General features: G+C 39.6%; 2 protein-coding genes across 3 annotated transcripts in view; one reads left to right on the forward strand and one right to left on the reverse strand.

The window, feature by feature from the left end:
• Nucleotides 1-5,591: 5,591 nt before the first annotated feature.
• rgma (repulsive guidance molecule BMP co-receptor a) lies at nucleotides 5,592-19,249 on the forward strand. Its single transcript, XM_042496743.1, has 5 exons — nucleotides 5,592-5,902; nucleotides 6,032-6,080; nucleotides 11,279-11,394; nucleotides 13,480-13,997; nucleotides 16,253-19,249. The coding sequence occupies exons 1-5, from the start codon at nucleotides 5,863-5,865 to the stop codon at nucleotides 16,955-16,957; spliced, it is 1,428 nt and encodes a 475-aa protein (XP_042352677.1). The 5' UTR covers nucleotides 5,592-5,862; the 3' UTR covers nucleotides 16,958-19,249.
• A 1,789-nt stretch (nucleotides 19,250-21,038) lies between these two features.
• The window catches only part of chd2 (chromodomain helicase DNA binding protein 2), a 29,587-nt gene continuing 24,943 nt past the window's right edge, over nucleotides 21,039-25,682 (reverse strand). For both annotated transcript variants that reach the window (XM_042496845.1, XM_042496846.1), the window contains one exon: nucleotides 21,039-22,918. In XM_042496845.1, coding sequence (XP_042352779.1) covers nucleotides 22,633-22,918 — 286 coding nt within the window. In that variant the 3' untranslated portion in view covers nucleotides 21,039-22,632. The remainder of the gene's footprint in view (nucleotides 22,919-25,682) is intronic.

Here is a 25,682-nt window from a genome sequence, read left to right on the forward strand (position 1 = left end):
GTTGTGAATTACTATAAATTAAATTGCCAGAAAGGTGTTTCACACTGTCTGGAGAAAAGCATTATCTAATTCTATATTCATAAACTGAATATTCAGATAGTGGTTCACTTTTTGCACCGAATTCCAGAAGCAGGAAATTAAAAAGCAGCTGTTGTATTGAGATAAGCCATGGTTTTCTTGCATGCATTTATGGCATCTTGCATGCTAATGGAGTCATGGCTGCTCACCAACATCGCACGCGGGTTTTTCTAAAACCCTGTCAGGTGCAAAATTGTGATGATCATTCATGGTCTATAACAGCTATTCATTAACTAATGGTCCTCCCTAAAAAATTGGCTTGATGAGATCAGATCTGTTTAGTAGCGGAGCTAATTGTTTGTCTTGCCGTCTGTACACACTCTGTCTGGTTGTGTCCATGTCTGGAATTAAACAGTGTGCATAATTCTCACTGGATTGCTGTCTGGCTATAGAAAGAGAGAAAATAAAGAAGAAGAAACTCTTCTTCGCCGCTCAAAATGAGAAAGGAGATTCTGTAATGAGGGTTTGCACATTCAAGCCCATTCCTCTGTGCGCACGCACAGGCCAATTTGCAAGCTTCCTGCATTCATATTGTTACTGACTGTGGCAGTAATTCCACACAGTGTCTGAGCCCCCACATATCACCCCTTAATAGAATTTTTTGAATTCATGCTCACACCTTATTACCAAAGACGGTGCAGCACCCCCCTCTTTTTTAAATGTCAATCATGTACATGAAGCATACATCTTAGTCTATATGTATTTTCACTGAATACCAAGTGACTCTCACTGTTTTAATTGTGTTTTTCTCATTTAACAGCCTTTACAAGATCAGAAACCACTGGCAGTAACGGGTCATTTTTTACACAAAAAACTACTCCGCAGTCACATTTGATACACTCAGCGGGGTCTACAAGATATGTTTCATAATACTGTGACAGCAATCCCACACTGAGGGATATACATATATAATATATGGGTGACATACATAAATGGATATTATTTCACACAGAGGTCAGGTCTTATGGTGTGTGGAGAATACAATAAAAGGCATGTGTCATTTAAAGGAGCAGACAGACATTAGCATTCTGTGGCAGTTGTTGGAAATCCTGTTCAAAGTCAACATGGCAGAACCATTTCTCTGATAAATACTGAACAAAGCCATGCAAAAGTAGGGCAGAGTATAGGACCCACACTGAGGACAAAAAATCAGAGATTTTCAGAATAAACTCATGATACTACTGGAATTACTACTAACTACTACTATTAACTAAATTTCGAGAAGTATTGGAATATTACGTGAAAGCAGTCATAATTTATTGAAAAAGGGGTCATATTAGATGAAAAAAGTTATTCAATGAAAGAAAAGATCATATGTGAAATTTACGAGTTTATTGAAATAAAGTTACGACTTAATACACGTAATATAATGTGACATTTTCTCTTGAAATAGTATGAAGTTATCTTCATTAAATTATTACCTTTAATACTGTGGCTTTATTCTAGCAATCTCTAATTATTTTTCTCAATGTAGAGCTAATATTCCATCGTACATAAGCTACTTGTACAACAGCTACATGTTATGAGAGTTATATATATTTGTATCTTATATTGGCATATACTGTGTATTTTGTATTTTCATTTAAGAATAGTTTTAACTCATTGAGCTGGCAGTGTTGCAAAGTAAATTAAAACAGATAAAGCAGCTTTTGTTTCTCAATACAATAGGTCTTGAAAAATGTGAAAAATCGCTTTGAAGCTAAATAATTTCGTTTTTTTTCCTTTGAGGCTGTCAATTTGAAGAAAACTGTTGTGTTGCTCTAATTGTGGTTCCTTTAACTATGAATGCAATAACCTGTTATTTTTGCAGATTAGGGCTGCAGTTAGCAATTACTTTCCGGATAAATGGATTCTCCGTTTAGGCTATAAATGTCACAAAATTGTAGAAAATTTGCATGACACTTTTTTGAAGCCCATTGTGATGTCATCATCATTTTCTGAAACCAAAATCCAAAACTTAAATGATACAGAGTTTATTATCAGATAAGGCAAAGGAAAGCAAATCCTCACAACTGAGCAGATGGAAATGACTTAAACGGTTAATTGATTATCAAAATAACTACCATAATAACTTAAGGGAGTGATCTTTTCAGCTCTATAACATATTAAGTTCATGAATTTTTAATCAACTCCATGTGGCAAGGAATAATATATTTAAAACTGTGTACAATAAACAGAAATGTAACACATTTCTATAGGTTGACACACTGATCACAGGAGGATGAGTCTGTATGGTCTCAGGCTGTTACATCATTGGTGGGCATCCGAAACACAATGCAGAGTGACACCTCAGAAAAAAGACAAGCTAATTGTTATGCTGCTGCAGTTCAAAAGGCTACGAGAAGGTCAGTAAGCACACTCAGTGTTTACTAATCCATGTGTGACTCAGAAATACGGCAATTGCTGACTAGTTTCCTACGTCTTTTCGTCCACTCCCAACATGTGATCAGCTGCTGGGACATTTCTTGTTATTGTTTTACTTATCACAGTCATATTCTATTTGCACATGAAGATGCAATGATCTGAGTTCAAATATCGTCAAACTTCTAATAAAAGCCTGGTCCTAATTAAACGCACAGTCCCTTTTAATAGCCCGGTGAGGCGACACATTTTGACAAATAAAGACCTGTCTCAATTAGAGGCTCGGTCTGGTTACCATGCAGTTCATTTTTACAGAAGTTTTTTGGATGTATAAAACTGGGTTGTTGGCTACCTGCTGGTGTTAACATTAGTAAGCTGCTTAGATCACGCATCCAAACATGTATATGTTTAAACTTTTGTCAATAAATGGACATGCTACTCACAATGTCAGCTTAGTAAAATTCTCCACAGTTAAATCATTTAGTTAATTTAAGTGAAACCATGTGTATCAAAAACGACCGTATTATCAGCATAAGAGAGACGCAAAAAATAGATTCGCCGATGTACAATTTTTTTTTTTTTTAAATAGGGAAAAATGTCCAGTGAACTATATTCACAATGTATAATATAACAATAATATAATATTTAAAAATATTAGACAGGATTATTAGAATTTTTAAGCATTTCTTCGAATAATTTCTTACTTTGTTTCTTGACTTTTTGGTTTGTTTGTTTTTTAAAATTTCTTGGTTTTTTTTATTGTTTGAATTTTTTGGCAATTTTTTGGGGTAATGTTCTTGTACTTTTTTTTGTTAAGATATATTTTCGGGCTTTTTGCCTTTATTTGATAGGACAGATATAGCTTGAAAGGGGGAGAGGGGGTAGGGTGACATGCAGCAAAGGGCTGAGGCTGGAATTGAACCTGTAGCTGCTGCGGCAAGGACACAGCCTTTGTACATGGGACACCCACTCTACCAACTGAGTAACTGGACACCCCAGTTTTCTTGTACTTTTCACCGATTTCTTGCTGACTTCTGGGTCATTTCTTCTTTTGTTGCTTATTACCTTCTCTCCATGTTTTTGGATAAGATTAAATCCTATTTGGTTGCAGTTAAATACATAATTTGATTATGTTTCCATTTTTTCTACAAAGGTTTTGTGTGAAAAGAATTAAAAGCTTGTCCCATATAGACTCCTGTCTCAAATATAAGCTTGGTGAGTTCAGTAATTTAAGCAAATAATAGCCCAGGCTATTAATTTAGGTTTTACAGTACAAAGAATTAAGAATAAAAAAAGAAACAGATACTGGAACTAAGTCTGTCATCATTAGGCTGGATTTCTGATAAACTGATGACCAGCATCTAAAAACATATAGCATGTGATGTTCTGAAGAAATGAAGCAAGAAAATTAAGCAAGATTTGCATGTGTTTATTGAACTTTCCTGTTTATCATGTTGCAGAAATATTGCAGTAACTTCCTATAATTCTGTGTGTCAGTAAAGTTGAAGTAAAATCATTCAGTATAAGCCTCTTTTGGATATAATATTCGTTCTATATCACAAGGTTTGAAAAATAATTGTCTCTGCCAGGATCAAGGAGCTTGTAATCTTTTTTACATTGGTCTCACAGGAATTCTCACCTCTCTGACAGATTTTTCTGCTGTTTCTACCTCTACACACTTTCTGTTTTATTTGCTGAGGCACCCTGAGTTTAACAGATTTTTATAATGGACTAAATCACAGGCTACTAAAGGAAATCACAGAGAGCCGCAGGGGTAGGCATTACTGAACGCTTCTTTTATTCCAGCCTGTAATAGTTACATGGCTGACTGTCACTGATTTGTTCTGTAAAATGAAGCCGACACTAAACTGCAACAAATAAAAAAATCCAAGTGTTTTATTAATGTGGTGATATGTAAAGCAGATCTGTTGTGTTCACTGGCCATAATACCTCAGCAAGGCAGCGAGTTCGCCAGCTGTGTTTGAGATGGGGCCGGCATCCGGCACGTCTAAAACCATTCTTTTCACACTGGGGTGTCACTCTTTCATGTTCTTTGGTTACATCAGTGTAAAATATGCTGCCTCTCAGTGGCCATCTGGGGAGGGCAGGTCTGGCCTGTGATAGTAAACGAGTGGATTACAGGGGTCAGTTTCTTGCTGGATGCACAAAGGGATGATGTAATGTGACAGCGCTGTCTGGTAGCTGCATGCCTACTGCAATGTCTACTGCATCAGCGTTAACAGAAGGTGAAATCACAGGGGTTTTAACTATCAGCTCTGCATGTCTGCTGGATTTGGGACAGTAACCACACTAAACTGATCACTCTACTGCTTGGGTCAGATACTGGAAGTCTCTGGCCTCCCTGGTGTGACGGATTTTCCTGATCAGAGGGAAACTGGAGCAGAGAGAACCTGGTATGTTGTACAGAGTGGAGGCTGGAAAAGCTGTAGAGGAAAAAGGAGGAGGGTGGGGGGTGGCTCTTGTGGTATTTTCCTGCATGCAGTCTGATCCTAAAACACAGGTGCAGCCTCCATGCAGTCCTCTCTGCCTTTGAGCATACCCCCACCCCCCCTTAACTCCCTGCTGCAAAGTGTTTGTCCATCTGATCCTCCATTAAATCCTGATTATTATGGATTTGTCTTTTTCCAACCTGTGATTTGCAAAGATGACGGGCTGCTAAAGGTTATCCGGTGAGGGTGTATATCTCGCAATGCAGCGTATTTGTTGGAAATCATAAGAATATTAAAGCAATGTGTAAATGGAGTTAAATTCAGTTTAAGCTGGTATTTGTGTTGTCAGATTTGCAGAAACTTCTATCTTAATCCTGCAGAACAGATAGTCCTTACTCTGAAATAAGGGGGAAAAAATAGGGCAAATATCACTGTCAAGACAACGACATGTGATTTAAGATGACAATACATGGGTTTAGTTTTACTTGATCTAACAGAAAATAACACTACAGTAGCCTACACTGTTTCATGACTCCTATCTCCCAAAGAGTGAACAACTATAAAAAAAAAAAGGAGGGGGGGGGTCCACAGCTGAGATTTGGGGCTCCCAGCGGCGTCATGCAGAGCCGATCATTGTCTCTCTCACACTTTCTAACTAGCCATTTCACAACATCCAGACAGCGGGTCGGGCCGTACGCAGCAGCAGCAGCAGCAGCTCTGCCCTCAGGGCTTTTTTCTCCCCGACGTCGACCATAACTAACAATTTGGATTCAGCGCGCGGATGAGGGCAATTACTGGACTTAATCTATCATAATGTCTCCTTTCCGATCGACCGATAATCAAATGAGTTAAGCAATGGCTGCAGAGATCTGAGTTCCCCTCCGGGTGGCTTGAAGTGGCTGTTTAAATGAATCCCAACTAACGAGAGAAAAAGAGCACTTTCGTTTCCCCGAGACGCAGATCGGTGGATACCATGCACGCACTGCTGGATTTAACACTCAGAAAGCCGCTGGGTACGTTTGATTTCGGATTACAGTGACACACAGGACGAGTTCGAGTTTTGTTTTGTTTTGTTTTTTTTTTTTTAAAGGGGGAGAATTTTTAGAAGTCTGCTTCCTCTCACTCCTGTTCGCTGTCCTCAGGGTTCCTGCAGGACTCCCAGAGTCGCGGAGAGCCCATGCAGTCGCCAAGGTTGGTTTAGTTGGATTTTAACCTACATTTTATAAGTTTGTTTTACGCACGAATCTTGACGGTGTTTGCTTTTCTTGCTGGCGTTTCAAACCGTATCTGCGTGTTCTAAAATGTGTCTATTTTACAGCCAGATGTATACAGTCAGGGGAGCTGGATTTCGGCAATATCGAGAACTTGATCCATTGCTGCTGTCACACAAAAATACACATGAATCACTTGACTCGTATCGTTTTAAATATCGATGGATGCTGCGCTATTTTATTAACCATATTGTATAAAGCATTTATTACTCTCAACATGCCGAATATTAAAAACAAAACAAAAAAAGGATGGTCTTCTTTAGAGCGGTGCAACAATTGAAACGCGCCTGCTGGCTGCACATTTACACCTCTGAAAGCCTAATTGCATGACAGCATGTAATTAGACCAATAACCGAGCTGTCCATAAAGATCAAATATAATGACAGGTTTGGGTGTCCTCATAATGCCATGTGCGTTTGTGTCATGATTTGAGGTTTCATATCAGAGCTCTTGACAAGCGCCATCTGTTGGAAAAGAGGATCAGTCCGCTGTGACTGTTAAGACACATGCACAGAAAAAAATGCAGGCTAGTGCAAATCATGAAACACTGGAGAAGAGCTGCAGCTCATCAATATTACTTACACGACAGCATATTTAGTGTGTGGAAATGTCAAAGTGGTGTCAGGTTTGACAGGTGATATCAGAGATTTAAAGCTGCTATTCATAATATTGGATTATATACTGTATTTATGGAGATGTTTTATTGTTTTTTTATGTCTCCTTTACCAGTCACAGCATTTGGAGAACCTTACTGGCCTCTGATGATGTCTCTGTAGAAATCTCTCTGTGGCAACATGTCCTAATTCATACATGATTTGCTTGATTCGCTAAAAAGAGGTGTTAGTAAACCCTATAGTTAAAAATCAATCAATTAAAAGGCCATCAAACAATCTATCGATTGATCCGTTACTAAAACTGTCGTTCAAAAGCCAAAACATAGCCGATGGCAAACGCTTGACAAGAAAAGGCTAATGAGGAGAAGAGGTTCTAACCTCATTTTGATTGGTGGTTGTCAAACTGATAAAATGAGCCATTGTGGTGAGAATAAGGGCTGCAGGTTATCATTATGTCCACCATAGATTGATTGTTAACTCTATAAAATATCAGAAAACAGTAAAAAATGGCATCACAATTTTCCAGAGCTTAAGATGATGTCTTCAAATTGCTTCTACAGCCCCAAAGCCAAAGCCTTTCATTTGACAGTGATTTGAAATGAGAAAAACAGTGGATCTTTGTACTTGAGAAGCTGAAACCATGAGAATGTCTGATATTTTTGCTCAACATGTGGCTTAATTGATTTTATTGATTATCAAAACAGCTGTTTAATCATTTTTTTTCCCCGTGAAATGACTGCTCTATTAATTGATTAATCATTTACACACTAAAACTATGATATTTCTTATTGGTAATAAAGAATAACTGTCCTAACTGAAGATTGATTTTGGACATCAAAATAAGTCGCTATCCATTAATATATATGTAAGAAATCTGTAAAATAATTAATTTCTCTAGGATCATTGTCACTAGAGCTGCAACAATGAGTCGGTTAATCGAATCATCGATTGAGAGAGAATTAACTATTTTGATAATCGAATAATCGTTTCAGACATTTTTCATGCAAAAATGTCAGACATTTGCGGGTCCTCGTCTCTTAAATTTGAGAATTTGCAGCTTTTCTTTTACATAGCCTGTATCACAGAGAATTAAGAGTCCTTGGGTGGACAAAAGAAGGAATTTGGACTCTGGTGGATAGTAATGAACATTTTTCTCAATTTTTTTAACCTTGTATAAACTATACAATTAACCGATTAAACGCAAAAATAATCTGCCGATAAATCAAAAATGAAAATTTTTTGTTGCAACCCTAATTTCACTGTCACTTTGCAAATGATTTCAGTCATCCATAAATATCTCTAGATATCTATTATTGAATACCAGAGTTTACCTGTTATTATTGGGATTTCAGAAATCTTTTCATGACAAATGCTCGGAAATGACTAATTATATGAGCAGGGTTGAAACATACCATATTAACGTCTTGTTCATCATCTTTTTCCAGATGTGACACAGAAACAAGGATTCTAAGCTTTTCAAACGTACGGTTGACTAACATCTGTCAAACTTAAATATATTTCTATGCCCTTAGAATGTCATAGGACAATATATTTTTCTAGTTTGCTTCTACATCCATAGTGTTGCTACTAAAGTGCCAAAAAACTGTTCCACAATTATTCAAAACACATCACAGCCAGGCTTATACCTTTCAGCTGCAGTCATTGACTTCAGATGGGAATACATGGCGTATTGGAGCTGGAAATCAGTCTGCATAGGGCCACCCTTGTTGAAAACATGTGTAGGCTCAGACCTCATTGTACATAAATGTATCCATCATCCACCAGAGGGACAGCATTCACAAAGACATTCACCGCGCTATGGAAAAACACTGTAGAGCCAGGCACAACCTGAGTGTGCAGCCATCCATCTGTGTGTATTTCGGTCTAAATGGCAAGAAAAGACGGCAGTACTGTGTCATTTGTACAAGACAATCAAAGGAGGTGCTATAAGAGGAGGGGATCACTGCCCACTCTCCTGATCAGTGGTAGAAATGTATTCAAATCCTTTAAACAAATATGCAAAAACGTACTGTACGTATGAATCTAAAGTCAAATCACTTCTTATGGTTCCTTGTCTTATTGTTGGTGTTTAAACTACAGCAATCCTTGTGGTTTGTTTTGCAAGTTAAATCTTTTTACCTTAAGTACATATTTCCATCCAGAGTGCGGCAGTTTTCATTGAGATCACACAGCTCATGCTCTCTGAATGTTAACGTAGAATTTTGGTCATTTGACAACTCAAGGACTAGTTTATATCACATGATTAGAGGCATATAACACGAAATGGGGTTTTAGATATTAATTCTAAATTCTCCTCCCCAATACTGAAACAAAACCTACACTCATGGTTTGATTTGATTCTTTTGGAGGTTAAATTCCATAATAACCCTTGCAGGTCGCCCATTTTTATATTTACCCTTTGTCAAGCTGACAATGCACCGGAGAGTTAGACAGTATCACACATTGAGCTGAAACTCTGGCGATATCAATGTGTCAGTCAATGGAAAATTAACTGCTAATTATTTTGATAACTGACTAATCATAAAGGGATAATCATAGCAAAAGTGCTGTATTTATGATAGTTCCACTTTGTTAAACATGAGAAGTTGTTTGCCATGTATGAAAACTAAATCCTTTAGGTTTAAGACACAAAACAACCAGTTTGAATATGCCAGCTTTGGCTTTCAGAAACTGTAATGGGCAATTCTTATTATTTTCTCACATTTTATAGACAAAATTAGTAATTAAGGCCATGTTTAGAAAGAACGGCCCTACAAAAAATGGAAAAGTCTTTCATTTGCGGTTCAAAAAAATCCGTTCATATAACATTGTGAGAACGCCCCTTTTGTACACGGATCCATGAAAATGACCAAAAACGCTGTAGTTTGCATGCCAGGCCAGTAGTTGGTGGTGTAACTTTGTAATGGCACACTACAGAAGAACACCATGCGCCTGTAGTGTGGGCGTGAAATCACCGTTGTCACAGGATCCACGCATTGCCAGTTCTCGCAGCGACAGACAGGATGGCATTTTCAAAAGATTTCACTCTGGAACCCGGATTCACAGATTGCATTTTCAGGCCCTCAAAATGCTTTTGTAATGTGAATGAAAGGCCGAACCATAACCAAAGTTTAACGTTTTATGAAAGTACCCTTGCTGTTTAACGGCCACTAAGAAAATGAGCAGATAAATCTTTAAGAAACGTACGAGTTAGTTCAAGCCCTAATTATGTATATTCTTGAACAGCTTGTTCCAGTTCTATACATGAATGTCAAGACTGCTTGTTCTTACAGTTTCACTATTTCATCACGCGTATATCGTAATTAGGGCTGTCAGCATCAACATGTGATGCAACTAAGGTCTTTAATAACTTTTTTTTTTAAATCAAGTCAATCACAGGCCAACATCCCTGCTCTAAGAGGCTATACAGAGCTGAGTTTCAAAGCTATAGTGATGACACAGTTACCATATGAAACTGGAAGACTAGAGGAAGTGGTACAAACCACGTCACGCTAGCTTCCCAAGAAGTGGGATGAATAAAAACAAAGTTGGGCTAAATTTTGGTGACAGAAAACTGTCATTGTCATTTCACAGGGGTCCCTTGATTTCTATTCTCAAGACATTTGAATAAAAATTAATTCTATGGGTACCCATAAGTCTCTTCTTTACAAACATGCCCACTTTATGCTAGTCCCATGCAGGACCTTTAAACTGTTTTGAAATGATCTAAAATTAAGTTTGACAAATTTAGCATTTTTATAAAATTTTAGAGTTACCACTCTAATGTAAAACAGAGTTGATTGGGCTTTGGTTGCTCTATGTAAGCTAACTGCTCTACCAGTGCTGGGTTGAAAAGGATAACTTGGCTTGCAGCCACCATTTCTGGTGATGCACATATGGCACAGGTGTGCCAAACACAGTAGTGAGAGCTGATATGAATGTCAAATCATATAATCTACAGCTTTTAGGGAATAAACGTGACATTTTCGTCAAATGTTGTTGGTTCTTTTCCTCCTCTTAGCTCTGTATTACTTTCAGCACGCTCTGTAGAGAATGGCACTGGTGACGCCTCTCTCAGGGCTGTGAGGACGAGTACTCTGCGGGTCGCTAAGACTCGGTCGTCGTCGAACAAGTCTGCACATTGAGTTGTAATTTGAAACTTGGAGAGGGGGTTTAAGGGCAGAACAGGCAGCCGTGATTGGTTCAGTGTGTCCGCTGGCTAACACAGGCTGCACCTTCTCGACACTCCCTAAAAGGAAGACAGATTGCCTGGCTTCTCTCAGCCGTTTGTCCCGCATTGAGTGTTAGCTAGCTAACTGAGCTGTAGCGGCTGAGCCAAACATCATACTAAAGAGGCCAAAAATACAAAAACTTCTCACCACATAGTGATGAAAAGGCGGGAGCGACTTCAGGCCTCTTTTATGGACTTTTTGTGGGTTTTCTCAGCGAGGACTCGGCGGCTCTAACTCTTCTCCTCTGTCCTTCCTTAATCCGGTTTGACCAGGGAGAGGAGTGAAGTGCGACCCCGAGCTGGATGGATGGTTATGGGGAAAAGAGGAAGACCCTCGGCGCTTGACGTGTGCAGAGTCCTTGCGGTGTTTCTCTCCCTCCTCCCCTCCGGTAAGATGCTACTTTTTTACTTGTAAATTAAAAAGTTAAAGTTTTTAAAAAGGCGACCGACTGTTTCACTGCTATAGTTTAAATTACTGCTATGGCTGGAAATACTGCTATAGTTTAAATTACCTAACGTCATTACATGTTAAACGTAAACGTAACGTAACAGTTTTTGCGTTCACGAACTACTTTTTCACTTTTGCGAGCAAGTTCCGCAACTACTTATGAGCCGAAATATTTTGGTGACATAATAAATGAACTACAGATACTAAGTGCACTTAAAAATGATGAGGGTTTTTTTTTGTTTTTTTGTTTTTGTTTTGCTAAAGTTCGCAAATTGTTTTAAAGTAGCGAAATATGTATACTCCGTCGTACAAATCAATTGGTATCCCACAAAACTCCATGAAAAAAAATATTCAAATTCACTGGTTCAGAGATTTAGGGCGAAGCGCTTACTTACAGACGTCTGGAAAAGGTTGGATGTTTGGAAAATATTACAACAGGCTTAAGAGTGAGCAATCATGCCATTGCAAGGCAAAGCTCGACTAGTTTAAGTGTTTTGTGTTATTTTATTTTATTAGAGGAAGGCAAAACAAAGTGAGAGGTCTCTTTGGAGCTCCTGCAGCCCTCAGCCCTTGTTTTGTTTGGGGGATGGTGCATGCCTCAGTATTTCACTTAGGCTCCTTGAAATAACTTTATTTTTCAAACTTCAAGTTGGCATAAATTTTGAGATGTTTTGATTTATGCCCTTGAAATTAAAAGACATTTTCTTGCTCAAAATGTGATGGTGGTATTATGGTTTGCATTTGCCTGTTGAAATGTTTAAAGTCCACCAAAAAAAAGCAATTCTGGACATGATTTTCAAAAGGTCCAGTGAGCTTTAGAAGAGGCAGCGTAATGTTACATAAGAAATCCATATTTTGCATTTAAAGTGACTTAATATCCATGTAATATGACAATTAAAGTGAGCCACTTTTTGCAGTGGGGACACCTCATTCAACTCACCTTGCACACTTGCCAAACCCTTATCAGTTTCCCTCTTAAGTCACTTACTGTCAAACAACAAAGTGATAATGCACTGATCGTCAAGATCTAGATTAATTTATTGCCATCCATCAAACGGCTGGTAAACGCAGAGGCAGTGTGGGTGTTGGAGGGAGAGCTGCGGTCAGGAGAGATATTGTTTAAAGTGTGACTTCAAAGTGTTGATATTGCTTTCCCCCCTCCCTTGAGACACTGGGTGAAACTTCTCACAGCCCATTCAAATACTTATATTAGTCAGAGTTAATACTGGTCAAACATGGTGTGGCAACAGGGCATCCTGAGAAATGTTTAAAGAATGTTTGTGTAAAGAGTTGGCCGGATGTGGCAATAAAGCTGGAGACAACAATCTACGGTCAAGCGGCCTTTACTATCACTAAAGGTGCAGATTGGGATCTCAAATGGCATTTATACTTTTACATAAACTCTAAGCCACTGGGTGTGAAATGGAAGTACGCTACAATTACCCAGGTTGACCCAAGGGAGGTTCAGACCTGCTTTTATGCTTTTCTATATAAAGGTTTAGTTCACCATTTGCTCAGAATTACAAAGTTTCATGCTGTAAAAATGTACAAGTATAGATGTAATTTGTCAGTTTGAATGGTTCATAAACAAACTCAGCAGCAACATACAGTACGATTATGCTATCCTTATCTAGTCCATCCTTTAGCGTTTGAGTATTTTTTACAATTTTTTAACCAGATTCCAAATGACAGACAAAGCAAAGTATGTGGCAAAAGATAGGAACTACAGTTTTGTTACAATTATTATAATGCGTATAATTTGAAATGTAGTATGTAAGAAAAGTAAGACTACATTTGGCACTGCAGCCTCACAGCAATGGCTGTCTAAGCATTGGCATTCGTTTGCATTCATGATAGCTAGTTGGAAAAAAATCTTGATTATTCTTGTTTTAGATACTGTATTATATGGATTTTCAGTTTTTGAACTGCTGCCTACAACAAGCAAAATCTATTTATAACTTTTCTGTGTCATTATCATGTTTCTCTGGCTTCTTTTGTTAACCCATGTCTTGTTCCTCCCTGACAGCGACTCTGCAGTGCAAGATCCTCAAGTGTAACTCTGAATTTTGGGCCTCCACCTCAAACTCTGGACCAGAGGAGGAGTTTTGCACCGCGCTGCGGGCATACAACAGTTGTGTACGCCGGACTGCGCGTACCTGCAGGGGGGACTTGGCATACCACTCCGCCCAGCATGGCATAGAGGATCTCATGAGCCAACACAACTGCTCCAAGGAGGGGCCCACTTCCCAACCTCGTGCCCGCACCCCACTTCCTCCTCCGCCCCCGCCGCTCCTGCCCGACAGCCAGGAACGCTCAGATGGCCCCGAAGTGTGCCACTATGAGCGCAGTCTTCCACGCAACACAGCGCCGCCCAACTACACCCACTGTGGCTTCTTTGGAGACCCACACCTCCGGACATTTGGTGACGACTTCCAGACGTGTAAGGTGGAAGGAGCCTGGCCACTCATCCACAACAAATACCTGTCCGTCCAGGTGACCAACACACCTGTAGTGCCGGGGTCTCTGGCCACCGCCACGAGCAAGGTGGGGATTCCTCCTGTTTGTCCTGTATCCATGTCAGTATGGTCCACTTAGGTTAGAAACTACAACTCTACTGAACATGTAGTTTATTAACAAGGGCTGCATCTAACAATAATGTTAATTTATCGACTCATCTGATGATTATTTTCTCCATTAAATACACAATTTTCCCCTGTGACATCCTCATATGTCTTGTTTTGTCTGACCAACAGTCCCAAACCTCAAAATATGTGGTTTGATATTCAATTTAAGATAAAGAAATGCACATCTGAGAAGCTGGAACAAGCTTAATAATCAACTAACCAACCAGTCGTTTCAGCACTACAATCAACAGACAAATATTCATCCACAACTGTGATAACCAGTTAATCACTGAAGTCATTTATAAGTATTTATCTGATTTTTATCATTTTATTTTGAATATGTGTTGAGTTTGGACTGTTGGTAAAACAAACAACAGAACAAAAAATCATTTGTGCGATGTAAATGTGTGAAAAATTAGCATTTACTGACATTTTCTAGGCTAAATCATTTTTAAAAATCAACAAGTTAATCTGAATTTATGACAATCGTTAGTTGCACCTTGATGTGTTGATTTTGTTTTTGTTCTTGGTGACTTTTTGTCAGTGCTGCATTTAAACATCTTGCCGTTCATATTTTAGTTTGTGTCCATGTGGTCTGCTGGTGAGAGCTGCCTCTGTCAGACTGGACTCTGGTTAGTGTTTGGATGAGGTCCATAATAACAGATAAAGAAGCCAAACCCAGCCCAATCGCAAAGATCTTGATAAGCTTTATAAATGATATGTTAGTGTTAGAACAGCAGGGCTGCGTCAAATGTTAACACGAGGCTCCATTTTCACTTTTCACAGTGGACAGCTCAGGCTGATGTTTGGCCTACTTAGAACAGAGTCCATGCTGAGCACACTACATGAAGGAGTGTTGTGTCTGCACGAAATTGTAGATATTTTCGTGACATTATGAGATATTTTCTTTTATAGATTTATCAGCAGCACATTCCTCAGGATTGTTGTTTTGTTTAATGGTGCATCTCTTAGTTTGCTGTTTCTGAAATGGCTTTCAGTAAAACTTGAGGTCAAAAACAAAGACGTAGGAGTTTTTGTTGTTGGCATATTAAAGTAGAGTTGGTCTAGATTTGGCAAAGTTTTGACAGCTGTGATTGTGGACCACAGCCACTTTGCAGAGTATCACAACTGATGTATTTAGACTGAGGTATAAGAGGACTTTGTCCTTAATCACATTCGTAGAAAGTATAATTTTCTGCAATCAGGGTTTCTTAATGACACTCTATTAAGCGTTTGTGGGATTTTAGCTTTTAAAGTAATGACATTTCTTTATGTTGCTGTTCTTGGAAGCAAATGAGACAGCTTTTTTAAGATCTTGATTCTGGACAAAGGAAAAACAAGGCAGCAGCCAATGCCACCTGTGCAAACAAGGCCCCTCTGGTAAAAAGATCTGCATTAGCAGAGCTCTGTGTTGCTGCATTGCTCTGGCTACAGCAAATAAAACTGTCTGGTTATTTTCATCTTCATTCTGATGCAGGGATAATAGAGGCATTTTTCTTTTGTTTGTTTTCATTAAAAGCTTTAGAAATGATCCAGGGAAGAAAACAGAAGTTAATGTAGGTGGGAAATGTTACCCGAGGGAAGGGGGGAATGGAGACAGAGCTGGTGCAGCAGAGGAACTGTCAGGCTAATATAGTATTCTGCAGACGTCCCCCCTGTCCTCTGTCCCAAGCGAGCAGACATCAGAGTCTCTAGGCTGTCCTGACAATGGCTCATTGGTGTCCTGATGAAACCAAGCTTGCAGAGTCCTGAGCGGTCTCACTTAATTAGCTGCAGAGTATATCACTGCGTCCTGGCCCGACGCCACTCCCTGGAGCATAGTTCTGGGGTTCACAGGCAGGTTCTTCAGCGCTATGAATGGATCGTCTTTGTGTCTGCAAACTGAGGCCTGATTTTTACATGGCCGAGACTCGTGTTTTTTGAGGGCGTTTACCTTGGCCTCCCCCATGTTGAGCCAGCGCTGAAATGTGACACTTAAGTGGGGTTATGGGGTGGATGGCACATATTGCACAAACTTTTACAAAAGTTTAAGCACTTCCTTTTTTTAAAAAAAAAAATATGATGCTTAAATTTTAATTTTAATTGCTTTAGATTCTGTTGTGACCCAAAAAAACAGCAACTAATGATTGAATACTTGCATTAATGATATTTTTTCCACTTTCTGTCCCCCTGCAGCTGACAATCATCTTTAAGAACTTCCAGGAGTGTGTGGATCAGAAGATGTATCACGCAGAAACAGATGAGCTGCCAGCTGCGTTTGCAGATGGCTCAAAGAACGGAGGGGATCGCCACGGGGCCAACACCCTACGCGTGGTGGAGAAGGTTCCCGGGCAGCACGTGGAGATTCAGGCCAGGTACATAGGAACAACCATAGTGGTGCGGCAGGTCGGCCGCTACCTGACCTTTGCTGTGCGGATGCCGGAGGAAGTCGTAAACTCGGCCGAGGAAGGTGATAACCAGGACTTGTACCTGTGTCTTCACGGCTGTCCCGCCAACCAGCGCATCGACTTCAGGAACTTCAAGGCTCGAGCAGCGGAGGCCCACAGCGCAGGAAGGAGCAGGAGCGGCACGGCGGCACACGGCTTCACCTATCAGTCCGCCAAAGCCAAGTGCAAAGAGCGGCTACCAGTGGAGGACCTGTACTTTCAGTCCTGCGTGTTTGACCTCCTCTCCTCTGGAGACATAAACTTCACCATGGCAGCCTACTACGCCTTTGAGGATGTGAAAATGCTCCACTCAAATAGCAAGAGATACCACATCTTTGAAAAGGATGCTTTTACGGGAAACGCAGCACAGATGGGCAAAGATTTCCCGTCACTCCTCTTCATTAACCTCCTTGCTGTCTTATTGTGGATTGAGTGTTGCACAGTTCATCTATAGTCCCTTTACAACAGTGTCGTCATGGTGCATCTGTCAGTGAGTGTTAGTACCATCGCTGTGTCGTCCATCGGCTTCTCTCCTCTGCTCCGGCTCTGTGATGTGACCGTTGGTTTGCCAGCAGGGCCGTCGCAGCCCTCATTTTAGTAGTATTGTCATGTCTTGACTTCAGTCTGATGACGAGGCGAGGTCACCGTGCTCCCACCTATCATCACATGTGTTTAGCTGCTTCATGGGACTGGTCTTTGATGAGAGCAGCGGTGAGAGAGCCCAGCCACTCCAGAGCTCAGGATATCCACCTGGGATTAAATCCCACATTCTCAGCGGCCGTGCATACCTATGGGAAGCCGGACAAGATGATCTTTTGCAGAAAGAAGAGTTTGCTGATCCTCCCTCCCCCCCGATCCACTCATTGGTGCCAAGCCAGTGAAGCTCTCCGTGGCTCATGTGGCAGAGCGGGAGGACCTGACAGGGGCTTTTGTTAACCTAAGGCCAGAAGCAGCTCTATGTTTGATTAGTTTCCAGCTTTGGAAAAGCCTGAGCCTTTTGGAGGAAACACTCAGCCAAAAGGATGTCAGAGCAGCGTCTCCAGTTGTCTGCTGTGGAGATTAATGGGTCATATTGTTAGGTTGTGTGTGTGTGTGTGTGTGTGTGTGTGTGTGTGTGTGTGTGTGTGTGTGTGTGTGTGTGCGCGCGCGCGCGTTAGTGCAACATGTGTGCAGAATTCAGCGTCAGTGGTTAATTTTGCGTGTTTGAGGGTGCAGGAGTTCGCAGAAACAAGATCGCTAATCTCCAGTGGGAGAAACCTTTCCCATGTTTTTTCAGTTGCACCCAAAAAATTAGCAGAAATAGAAAAGATGAGGCGCTCCAACGGTCTGTCAAAACGACCCCTTATCAGCCAAGTAGCAACTCCCAAAAGAGAACTGATAAAAATAATCTCTTTTCATTTTTCATAAAGACTTCCAGTCTATTGTTGGAGCTGTTGATCAGACCGTGTTTTGTATCTGTGATGTGAATGTAGCTGACAAGAAAAGCAACAGAATAAACTTAGCTGAGGGCACTTCATAGCGTTTACAGAATGTAGATCAACCAATCAAACTGAGACACCTCTTTGATAGCAGTTTGTAAATTTAAACTCCATTTCGAGCCGCAGTGGTGTAGATGCTGTTAGTATTAGCTATAAAGACGTCACCTCCAGTCACTTCAGCGCTTTATAGACTCGCAGTGTGCTGACCTGACTGTGGCTCGGTGCGTAAATGATAAGCATATGTCTGTAGACGTGATTTCATGGCTTAAGTCATTGCCAAAGAACAAGCCCTTGTGCCAACATTTCCCTTACTACTAAATTTCCAGCTTTCAGTCTTAAATATTCACACTGGGGGGGGGGGGTTCTTAACAGTATATAACTGGTGTTTGTGGGTGAATTTGCAGTACAGTAACACACTGTAAACGCAGCGTTAGTTTCCGTTTTAGCACTCTCACCTTTGCTTTTCTTGTGTTTCATGATAACACTTTCCATTTGAACTTTGGCTGCAGTACCTGCTAATGTGTAAGTCCTCCCTGTTACTCCTCGGGCACACTTTTTCAGTCATTTATCCTTTACACTGAAGTATTCGGCAGGCCTTACTACTGCTATTTGGAACATGTAATGGTGCAGTTTGACTAAAAAGAAAAAAGAAAATCATACAAACAAGTGATTGTAATGTTGAATCTTGTGTTAATAGATGTAATTTGTGTTGTGAGTTTTACAGTATATGGTTCTACAAGTGAAATGTGAGATTGTACATACGTTTTGTGAGTTTAAAATTTGTATATTACCAGTTGTGTTTTGAATCTATCACTCCTGTTTTTTGTACATCAGATGTTTTGGTGAATGTGAAACTTTTTTTTTAATTTGAAAAGGGATTTTTTGCAGAAGCATGAACACCACAGAACAAACTAGTCTTTACTTTGTACAGTATACTAGCCTGGAGGACGTGATAACACGCTGGTTGTCATCACTTGATGTAAACCATCCTGAATGCAGCCCACCTCATTTAGAAAGGGAATGTAGGAACATGTTCTGGGGTGCTCATGTTTCTGAGTTTAAAGCACTTTATGTTTTCTTTATCCATTTAGCTCTTATTTTGTTTGTGTCGGACTTGTAATGGTAGAAAAGAGTTTAAAAATAATAGCTGAATGGGAAATGCCAGAAAGATCAAACTGTATTTGTATGTAAAGCAATTGTGGTGCCACACACCAGCTGTTTATAATGTAAATTATTTATTGAATTAAAGAAAATGTCTTGTTAATGAGGTGCCGTTTTGTCTCTGTTTGTGTGAGAGCATTTTTTAAAATTGGCCTGTGTGTGTTTTCTTATGAAAATGTGCAGTGCTTGACTGCCCCCTGCTGTAAAGACGTAGTGGTGAACATGAGCAGATATTTGAAGTAAGACGTCTCAAGAATGTTCCTAAATTTTGACTTATGAGTCAAAAAACTATGAAATCTTAGTGTAAAGTAAAATTAAAAGTTTTGTATTAAATAACTGAACATGACTTTACCCCAAATTTAAAGATACTCTGCAGGATTTTCTGTAATAAATAAATAAATCAAATCCCTCCTAATCATCATATATAACATGGTAGAAGTGTGTGGCAATGTATTACTTCTGCAGATACTCTGCCTGTATTTTCTTATTTTTTCCTAATTTTCTGTGTTCGGGACGTTTATTGGTGTGCTCAGGTGAGATGGTCTTTACAAAGAAAACATTCCTTAGTTAGTCCTCAATTTTTTCACTGTTATGTTATACAGGTTAGTTGACAGAGGGTAGTGAAACGCACATCACGTGGGGCTATCAAAAACTAGCACGTTGGGGGGTACTTGGCCTTGCATCAGTGTTTCGGTAGCCGTGCAGACCAATGCTAGAGAGGACTACTGCCAGAGGAGGTAGATGTGCTAGGATTATGGTCATAAAGTTGTGCTAGTTGTGTACCAATGATTTCTCCTGCTGTCTCCTCTATTCACTCTTAACTAAGGAGGTCTCTGAAGACCTCTTTAACAATTTTTGAGCTGGAGACCAGGTCTGAACATTATATTAAAATTATAAACACCATTCTTATTCCTTGTATTAAATGGATTAAAATTATTACGATTTAATTGTGTTTCAAGGTCCAGTGTGTAGGATTTAGTGGCTTCTAGCAATAAGAAAGGAGTGAAAACTGAAAGGAGTGCCAAGCCACTTCCCTTCTACTGAACTACACCCACCAAAGATCACAGTGCAGAAGGAAGCGTGCATCTACTCATGGACAAGGGGCTTGTGTCAATACAGTGCAAGATGTAAACATTATCAGCATCCTCCTGCATTCAGATGTCTTTCAAAAGCATTTAAACTTCAGAAGTTTGACTTTTTTAGAATTTTTGGGGGAAAAAGACCGTGAGCAACTTTGCAAGAAATATCCCACAAATTGCAAGAAATTAGTCAAACAAGAAAATTACGTGAAATTTTGCCTAAAAGAAAAAACTATGGAGTTATTTTTGTTTTTCAGACCATGATACAAAATTTATACTATTTATTTTAGACTATTACTATTTAGAAATTTCTGTGGTCATTTTCTTGTTTGTTTTTTCTTATTTTTCTTCTTTTATTTCCATTTTCAGGTAATTTTCTTTTTCAGATCTTGCAGTTTCTTTTTTTTTTTTTTTTTTTACCAATTTTTAAGTTTCCTTCTTCCCATGTTTTCAAGCCAATTTACCCAAGTTTCAAAGGGTTAACCGGGCTATTACCTTTTGGAAAGAGACATTGCTGTTGAGTGTTTCAAATGTCTTCTTTCTTTCTTTTTTGGCATTTTAAGCACCATAAGCTGAGTGCCATCTAGTGTCTCAACAGCTGACATCTCCAACACTCTGAAACTTACACCAAAACAATTGAGATTGATAGTGCAACAGGTAAGAGGAAAAATGTGTTTTCGACTTTGGGGTGAACTGTCCCTTTAAGACCAAACTCTTAATTAAAAAAAAAAACAAACATCCCTGGCAATGCAAAAATCATAACAAAATGCATTCATCAGGAAGATTTAAGTCAAGTAAAAGTAAATGTCAGTACATATTTTCATTGTGTAACAAAGTTTATTACATATGTCCAAACATATGTACAGCACATTTCTCATGAAGAGTGGTTTTGTCACAAATATAAATTATTTAGACTTTCTTAAAGAACATATGATACAGGAACTGTAGCTTGCTTAACGTGGAAGAAAAGATGCTCTGGCTGTTTGCTGAAACAGGTCGACTAAGTGCCCTGGACACACACACACACACACACAATTTCTTTATTATACTGATGTTTGTTTTTTTTTTAAATCCCCCAAATCATCAAATCTTTTGGAAACCCCAGAACAACATGGTGATTACCAGAATACATGGTCCCTTCACCACTTCACTCAGAGCTATTTCCTTTACATGAGTGTAATACTACATCCTGCCTGCACCAGGCCCCGCTACTGTCCATGAACAACATACAGTATGATAATACACACATAAATAAGGCACAAATGGAGAAGCATAAAAAAAGAGGGTTTGGCACAGGAAAAGAGCGGCCAAAGGTAATAAACATAATGAAATGTCATCAGCAACTTCTGATAACCTTTTAACAGCCGACCAGCATCGCCAAACCAAAGATAAGGAAAGAAAATGTTTTACGGCGTTCAGACATAATTAAGTACTTTCATACTGTAAGTGGAAAGATGAGTGAATGAAACTACACTGGAGTGGAGTACCATTTTTAACCATCGTAATACTAAAAGGCTTAAATAAAGGATTGTTCTAAGTCATAGTGTTATGAGCCTTTGCACGAGTTGTTGCAATAAATACTGCTTAGAGAGCTTCCATTTCATTGGGCCTACTAAGAAGGGAAAGTGGTTAAAGTGAACAAAGCAAGAAGATTGCCATGATTTATATCGCTACACAGTTACAGAAATAATGATCATTTGTACACATGAGCAACACGAGTTTGCTAAAACTTTCTGTCGAGTGTTTGGAGGAAACATACTGGCTTCATTAATCATTCAAATTTCATAATAGGCCGTGCCTTCACACCGCCATTTTACCCCCAGCGGTGATTCTGGTCAGCTACATGTTCAAGAGAAACATTTTGAAGGTGCGGATAACACGTTACACATTCTTTTGTATTGAAATCTTCTAATGACATCATTTGCAAGACTTAAAGCTAAACACAAAAAACGTAATGTCCATGTCATGCTTCCTTTGGGAATAATCCCATACATTTAACCGTTCAGAAAGGCCGACGCCTTCAGGCACTTTTAGGATTGAGATCAGTCTTCAGTTCATTTATCCTAAATTCCGCTTAGAAAGTAGTCCATGGGACTAAGCATCCATAAGCGCTCCACTCAGTCTTACCATGGTCGACTGATTTGAGTCAATTCATTTAAATAAAGATGCTCAAGTTTTTCATCGTGGAGATGACGGGATAAACAAACCTTCAGGGCACAAGTCGTTCACAGCCACAGTCAGTGGGAGAAAAGAGCAGAACAGTTTTGCTGGTAAAGAGGGTACATGTTGATTCCCTTTCCAACTGTGAGCTTATGATTGGCAAGTCCAGATTTGTCCATCAGCAGCATGTAGTGGCTTTGACCCCTGACACAAACACCCAGATCAGCCTCTCAGCCGGCACTGGCTTATTTTTATGTTTTCCTGTTGTTCCAGTTTGGATCTGTCGCCACATTGGGATCTATGGGACGCTCTGGAGGAGAGCGGGAGTCCTGGGGAGACTTCTGAGCCTGCGGGGAGCGGGGGTCCAGCAGTGGAGGAGGTTTGTCGGGGTGGAAGGGCCTGTTATAGTGCTCGGGCCCGGGCGGACCTGCTGTCCTGTGCTCTGGCATTCTCCTGAAGTCCTGAGGGGGGCCCTCTCTTCCCTGGTGGTAGTTGGGACGGAATTCATCAGGACGTCTTCTTTTGGGGTCTGAATGCCTGGAAGATCATTTATAGCATTTTTTAAAAACAAGTGTTACGACATAAAAGAGGTGGACTGTACTTTACTTCTACTCCACTCCAGTTCAGAGGGAGATGCTGTACTTTTTACTCCACTACTGTTGTCTGACAGCTTCAGTTACTTTTCACATTACAATTTCCATCTACTTCCTGTCCCAGCGGAAACTGTGTCTCCAGGTGTGTTGATTCTGAATGTCAGAAACTGATGCCTGGAACACACTACCTGCCTGAGTGTCGGGGGGTGGGGGCAAATCTAGAGAAACGGTGGCTTGCGGAAAAACAGTGGTTCTCAGCAGAAATACACCATGAAAATGGTGTTTAGATAATTGTATTGACTCTATACCACTCTATACCTTTTATTAGTTTCAATGTCTTCAACTGTCACAGAGATGAGAAAATACAAATATATCTGCTTCAAAATCTCAACATTTCCTGCTTTGAAAAGTGTTAGATGTCCCTGTCTTGGCCACTGGTTAGGAAACTTAACATTAAGTTTGGCTCTTGAGAAACTAACTTATAGAGTGTGAAAGACAGCCTCTGAGTTAAATAATATTTGGAAGAAGTTCTTGAAATGTGTAAAATATGGTGGTATTAAAGAGGCATTAGAGGAGTGAGGTGAAAATGTCAATTTACTGTGAGAAATGTGGAATATACCCTGACTGATGCTGTATTTAAATACTTTTTCATTTTATTTACTGCCATTTGTATTTATTTAAGACCCTTTGCACGTCAAATTTGCGTTTAACTTCCTGTTTTTTGTTTTATTGTGATTAATCTTATTATTGCAATTATTATTATTATCATTATCATTATTATTTGCTTTGACACTGTCACATATTTCCTTTGGGGGACATTTCAGATGTTTGTACATCGGTGCTGTATGTTAAAATGTGTAACTGCATAAAAGTAATAAACATGTTTTCGCATTGCTTCTGTTTCAAAATAAAATTCTTCTGACGGCATGTCTGTTGACAGAATCCCACCAGTTGTTGACACAACGTATTTTGTTATTTAATATTTACAGGGCCGTGTTGTTGACAATGCAGGAGCTGTACGGCTTCATAAATGAGCAAAATATGTGCTTACAACTGTGGAAATACAGAACTCATAGCAGCAGGCAGTCCTGCAGAACAACACTGCCAGTGTGAGCACCACGAGCATGCAACACGCTGCAGTTCGTCAAGGTTGCTGTCACGCACCGCTCACGCATGCAGTGTGTTCCAGGTATAAAGGCTGAATTGTTCCAGTATTGTCGAGAATATTCCCCTTCTTAGAGGAGCAGTGTGTAGGATTTGGTGGCATCCAGCAGTGAGGATAGCAAATCGCCACCAGCAGAAACATCTCCTATGTGCCGAGAGCAAACTCCCGGTTAGGATTTGTTCAGTGTTCATTATTCATGAGATTTTTTCAGGGGCTGAATTATCCACAGAGGTCTCTTTCTCTCCAAGACAAATGGACCCGGTGATTTAAACCCATCCACACACTGAATTAAACAGTTTCACGTTACAAATCAGCGTTTCTCCAGGACTGTTTGGCTTGTCGCTGAGGGGGCCACTAGCTCAGCACCTGCTAATGAGTGCTTACATTTTTCCTCCGATCACTTCATATCCGAAAGTTCAGCAGCTTTTTACTTGGATGTGAATTATCTGCAGAGGTCTATTCCTTGCAAAACAAATGTACCCAGGAATTTAAACCGGTAAAAACACTGAATATAGCAGTTTCCCAATAAAAATGTTTTTTTCCTGTGCCATTCGGCTCGTAGCGGAGGTGCTCCTGACTACAGAGGCTGACTGAAAAAAGGCAAATGGACCTGTCTTAAGCTGGAGTTTGGTATGTCCATTCTAGGCCCAATGTAAAATTGCAACATGATGGACTCCATAGACCAGGAGCCGCTCCCTGTGTAGATATAAACAGCTCACTCTAAGGTAATGAAAACAAGTTTCTTTTTTTTTTAAGGCAATTTTAGGCAAAACAAAATATACGCATTATATTATATTTAATTTCTGCCAATAAATCCCTCTAAATCCCACACACTGGACCTTTAAGATAAATAAACTCTTTAAAAACCTTCTTGATGAAATGGAAAATGCTTCATCACAAAATGAGAACAGGGCTGGTCTTTCTGACACCAGGAAAATTTGACCTTTTTAGAGATACATTGTTCTCAAGAGACAGCAACACCACAAACACATGATGATCTTCTGTAATATGATTCATTATTGTAGAACAAACTACCCAACTGTATATAAAGGAGTGAAAATGGGCACAACCTTATGAAAATTGTACATTTTACGCACTTTTCATTCTTTGATAATTTTGCCTGTGTTCCTGTATATGGCATACATTTGGGCAAGATTGCATATTTCTGTTTAATTTTAAAATTTTCCAGCTCAGCTCCTACAATTAGTCTAAAATACACAGTGCAAGCAAAATTGTTAAATTCATACTGTTACGTGCAAATGATGCACCATGAAATCCATTCAAACTGCAATTACTGATCAAAGCATAAAAACATGCATTGTTTTATTTCTGGGTGTCATTCTGGGCTTTTGACTTAGATTTTGTCTTTATTTTTTTCCACCTGATGACATCATTTTTTTACCATATTTGTCATTTGGAGAAAATATATGCTATTTCCACTAGGTGCACTGTCACTATCAATGTTGCTGCAAATCATTGACTGACTGTCCAAAAAAAATCTACTTAGCATGTAGTATATTGAAAATAATTCATGTTTTGTGTT

Source organism: Plectropomus leopardus, chromosome 11 (genome assembly GCF_008729295.1).
Source record: "Plectropomus leopardus isolate mb chromosome 11, YSFRI_Pleo_2.0, whole genome shotgun sequence".
NCBI lineage: Eukaryota > Metazoa > Chordata > Actinopteri > Perciformes > Serranidae > Plectropomus > Plectropomus leopardus.

What these genes read in the sequence shown, in the direction of transcription:
- rgma (XM_042496743.1), top strand. Translation starts at nt 5,863, where the DNA reads ATGCACGCACTGCTGGATTTAACACTCAGAAAGCCGCTGG. An exon ending in TCTCTCCCTCCTCCCCTCCG is followed by an intron (nt 11,395 to 13,479) that starts GTAAGATGCTAC and finishes CCTCCCTGACAG; the next exon opens with CGACTCTGCAGTGCAAGATC. An exon ending in TGGCCACCGCCACGAGCAAG is followed by an intron (nt 13,998 to 16,252) that starts GTGGGGATTCCT and finishes GTCCCCCTGCAG; the next exon opens with CTGACAATCATCTTTAAGAA.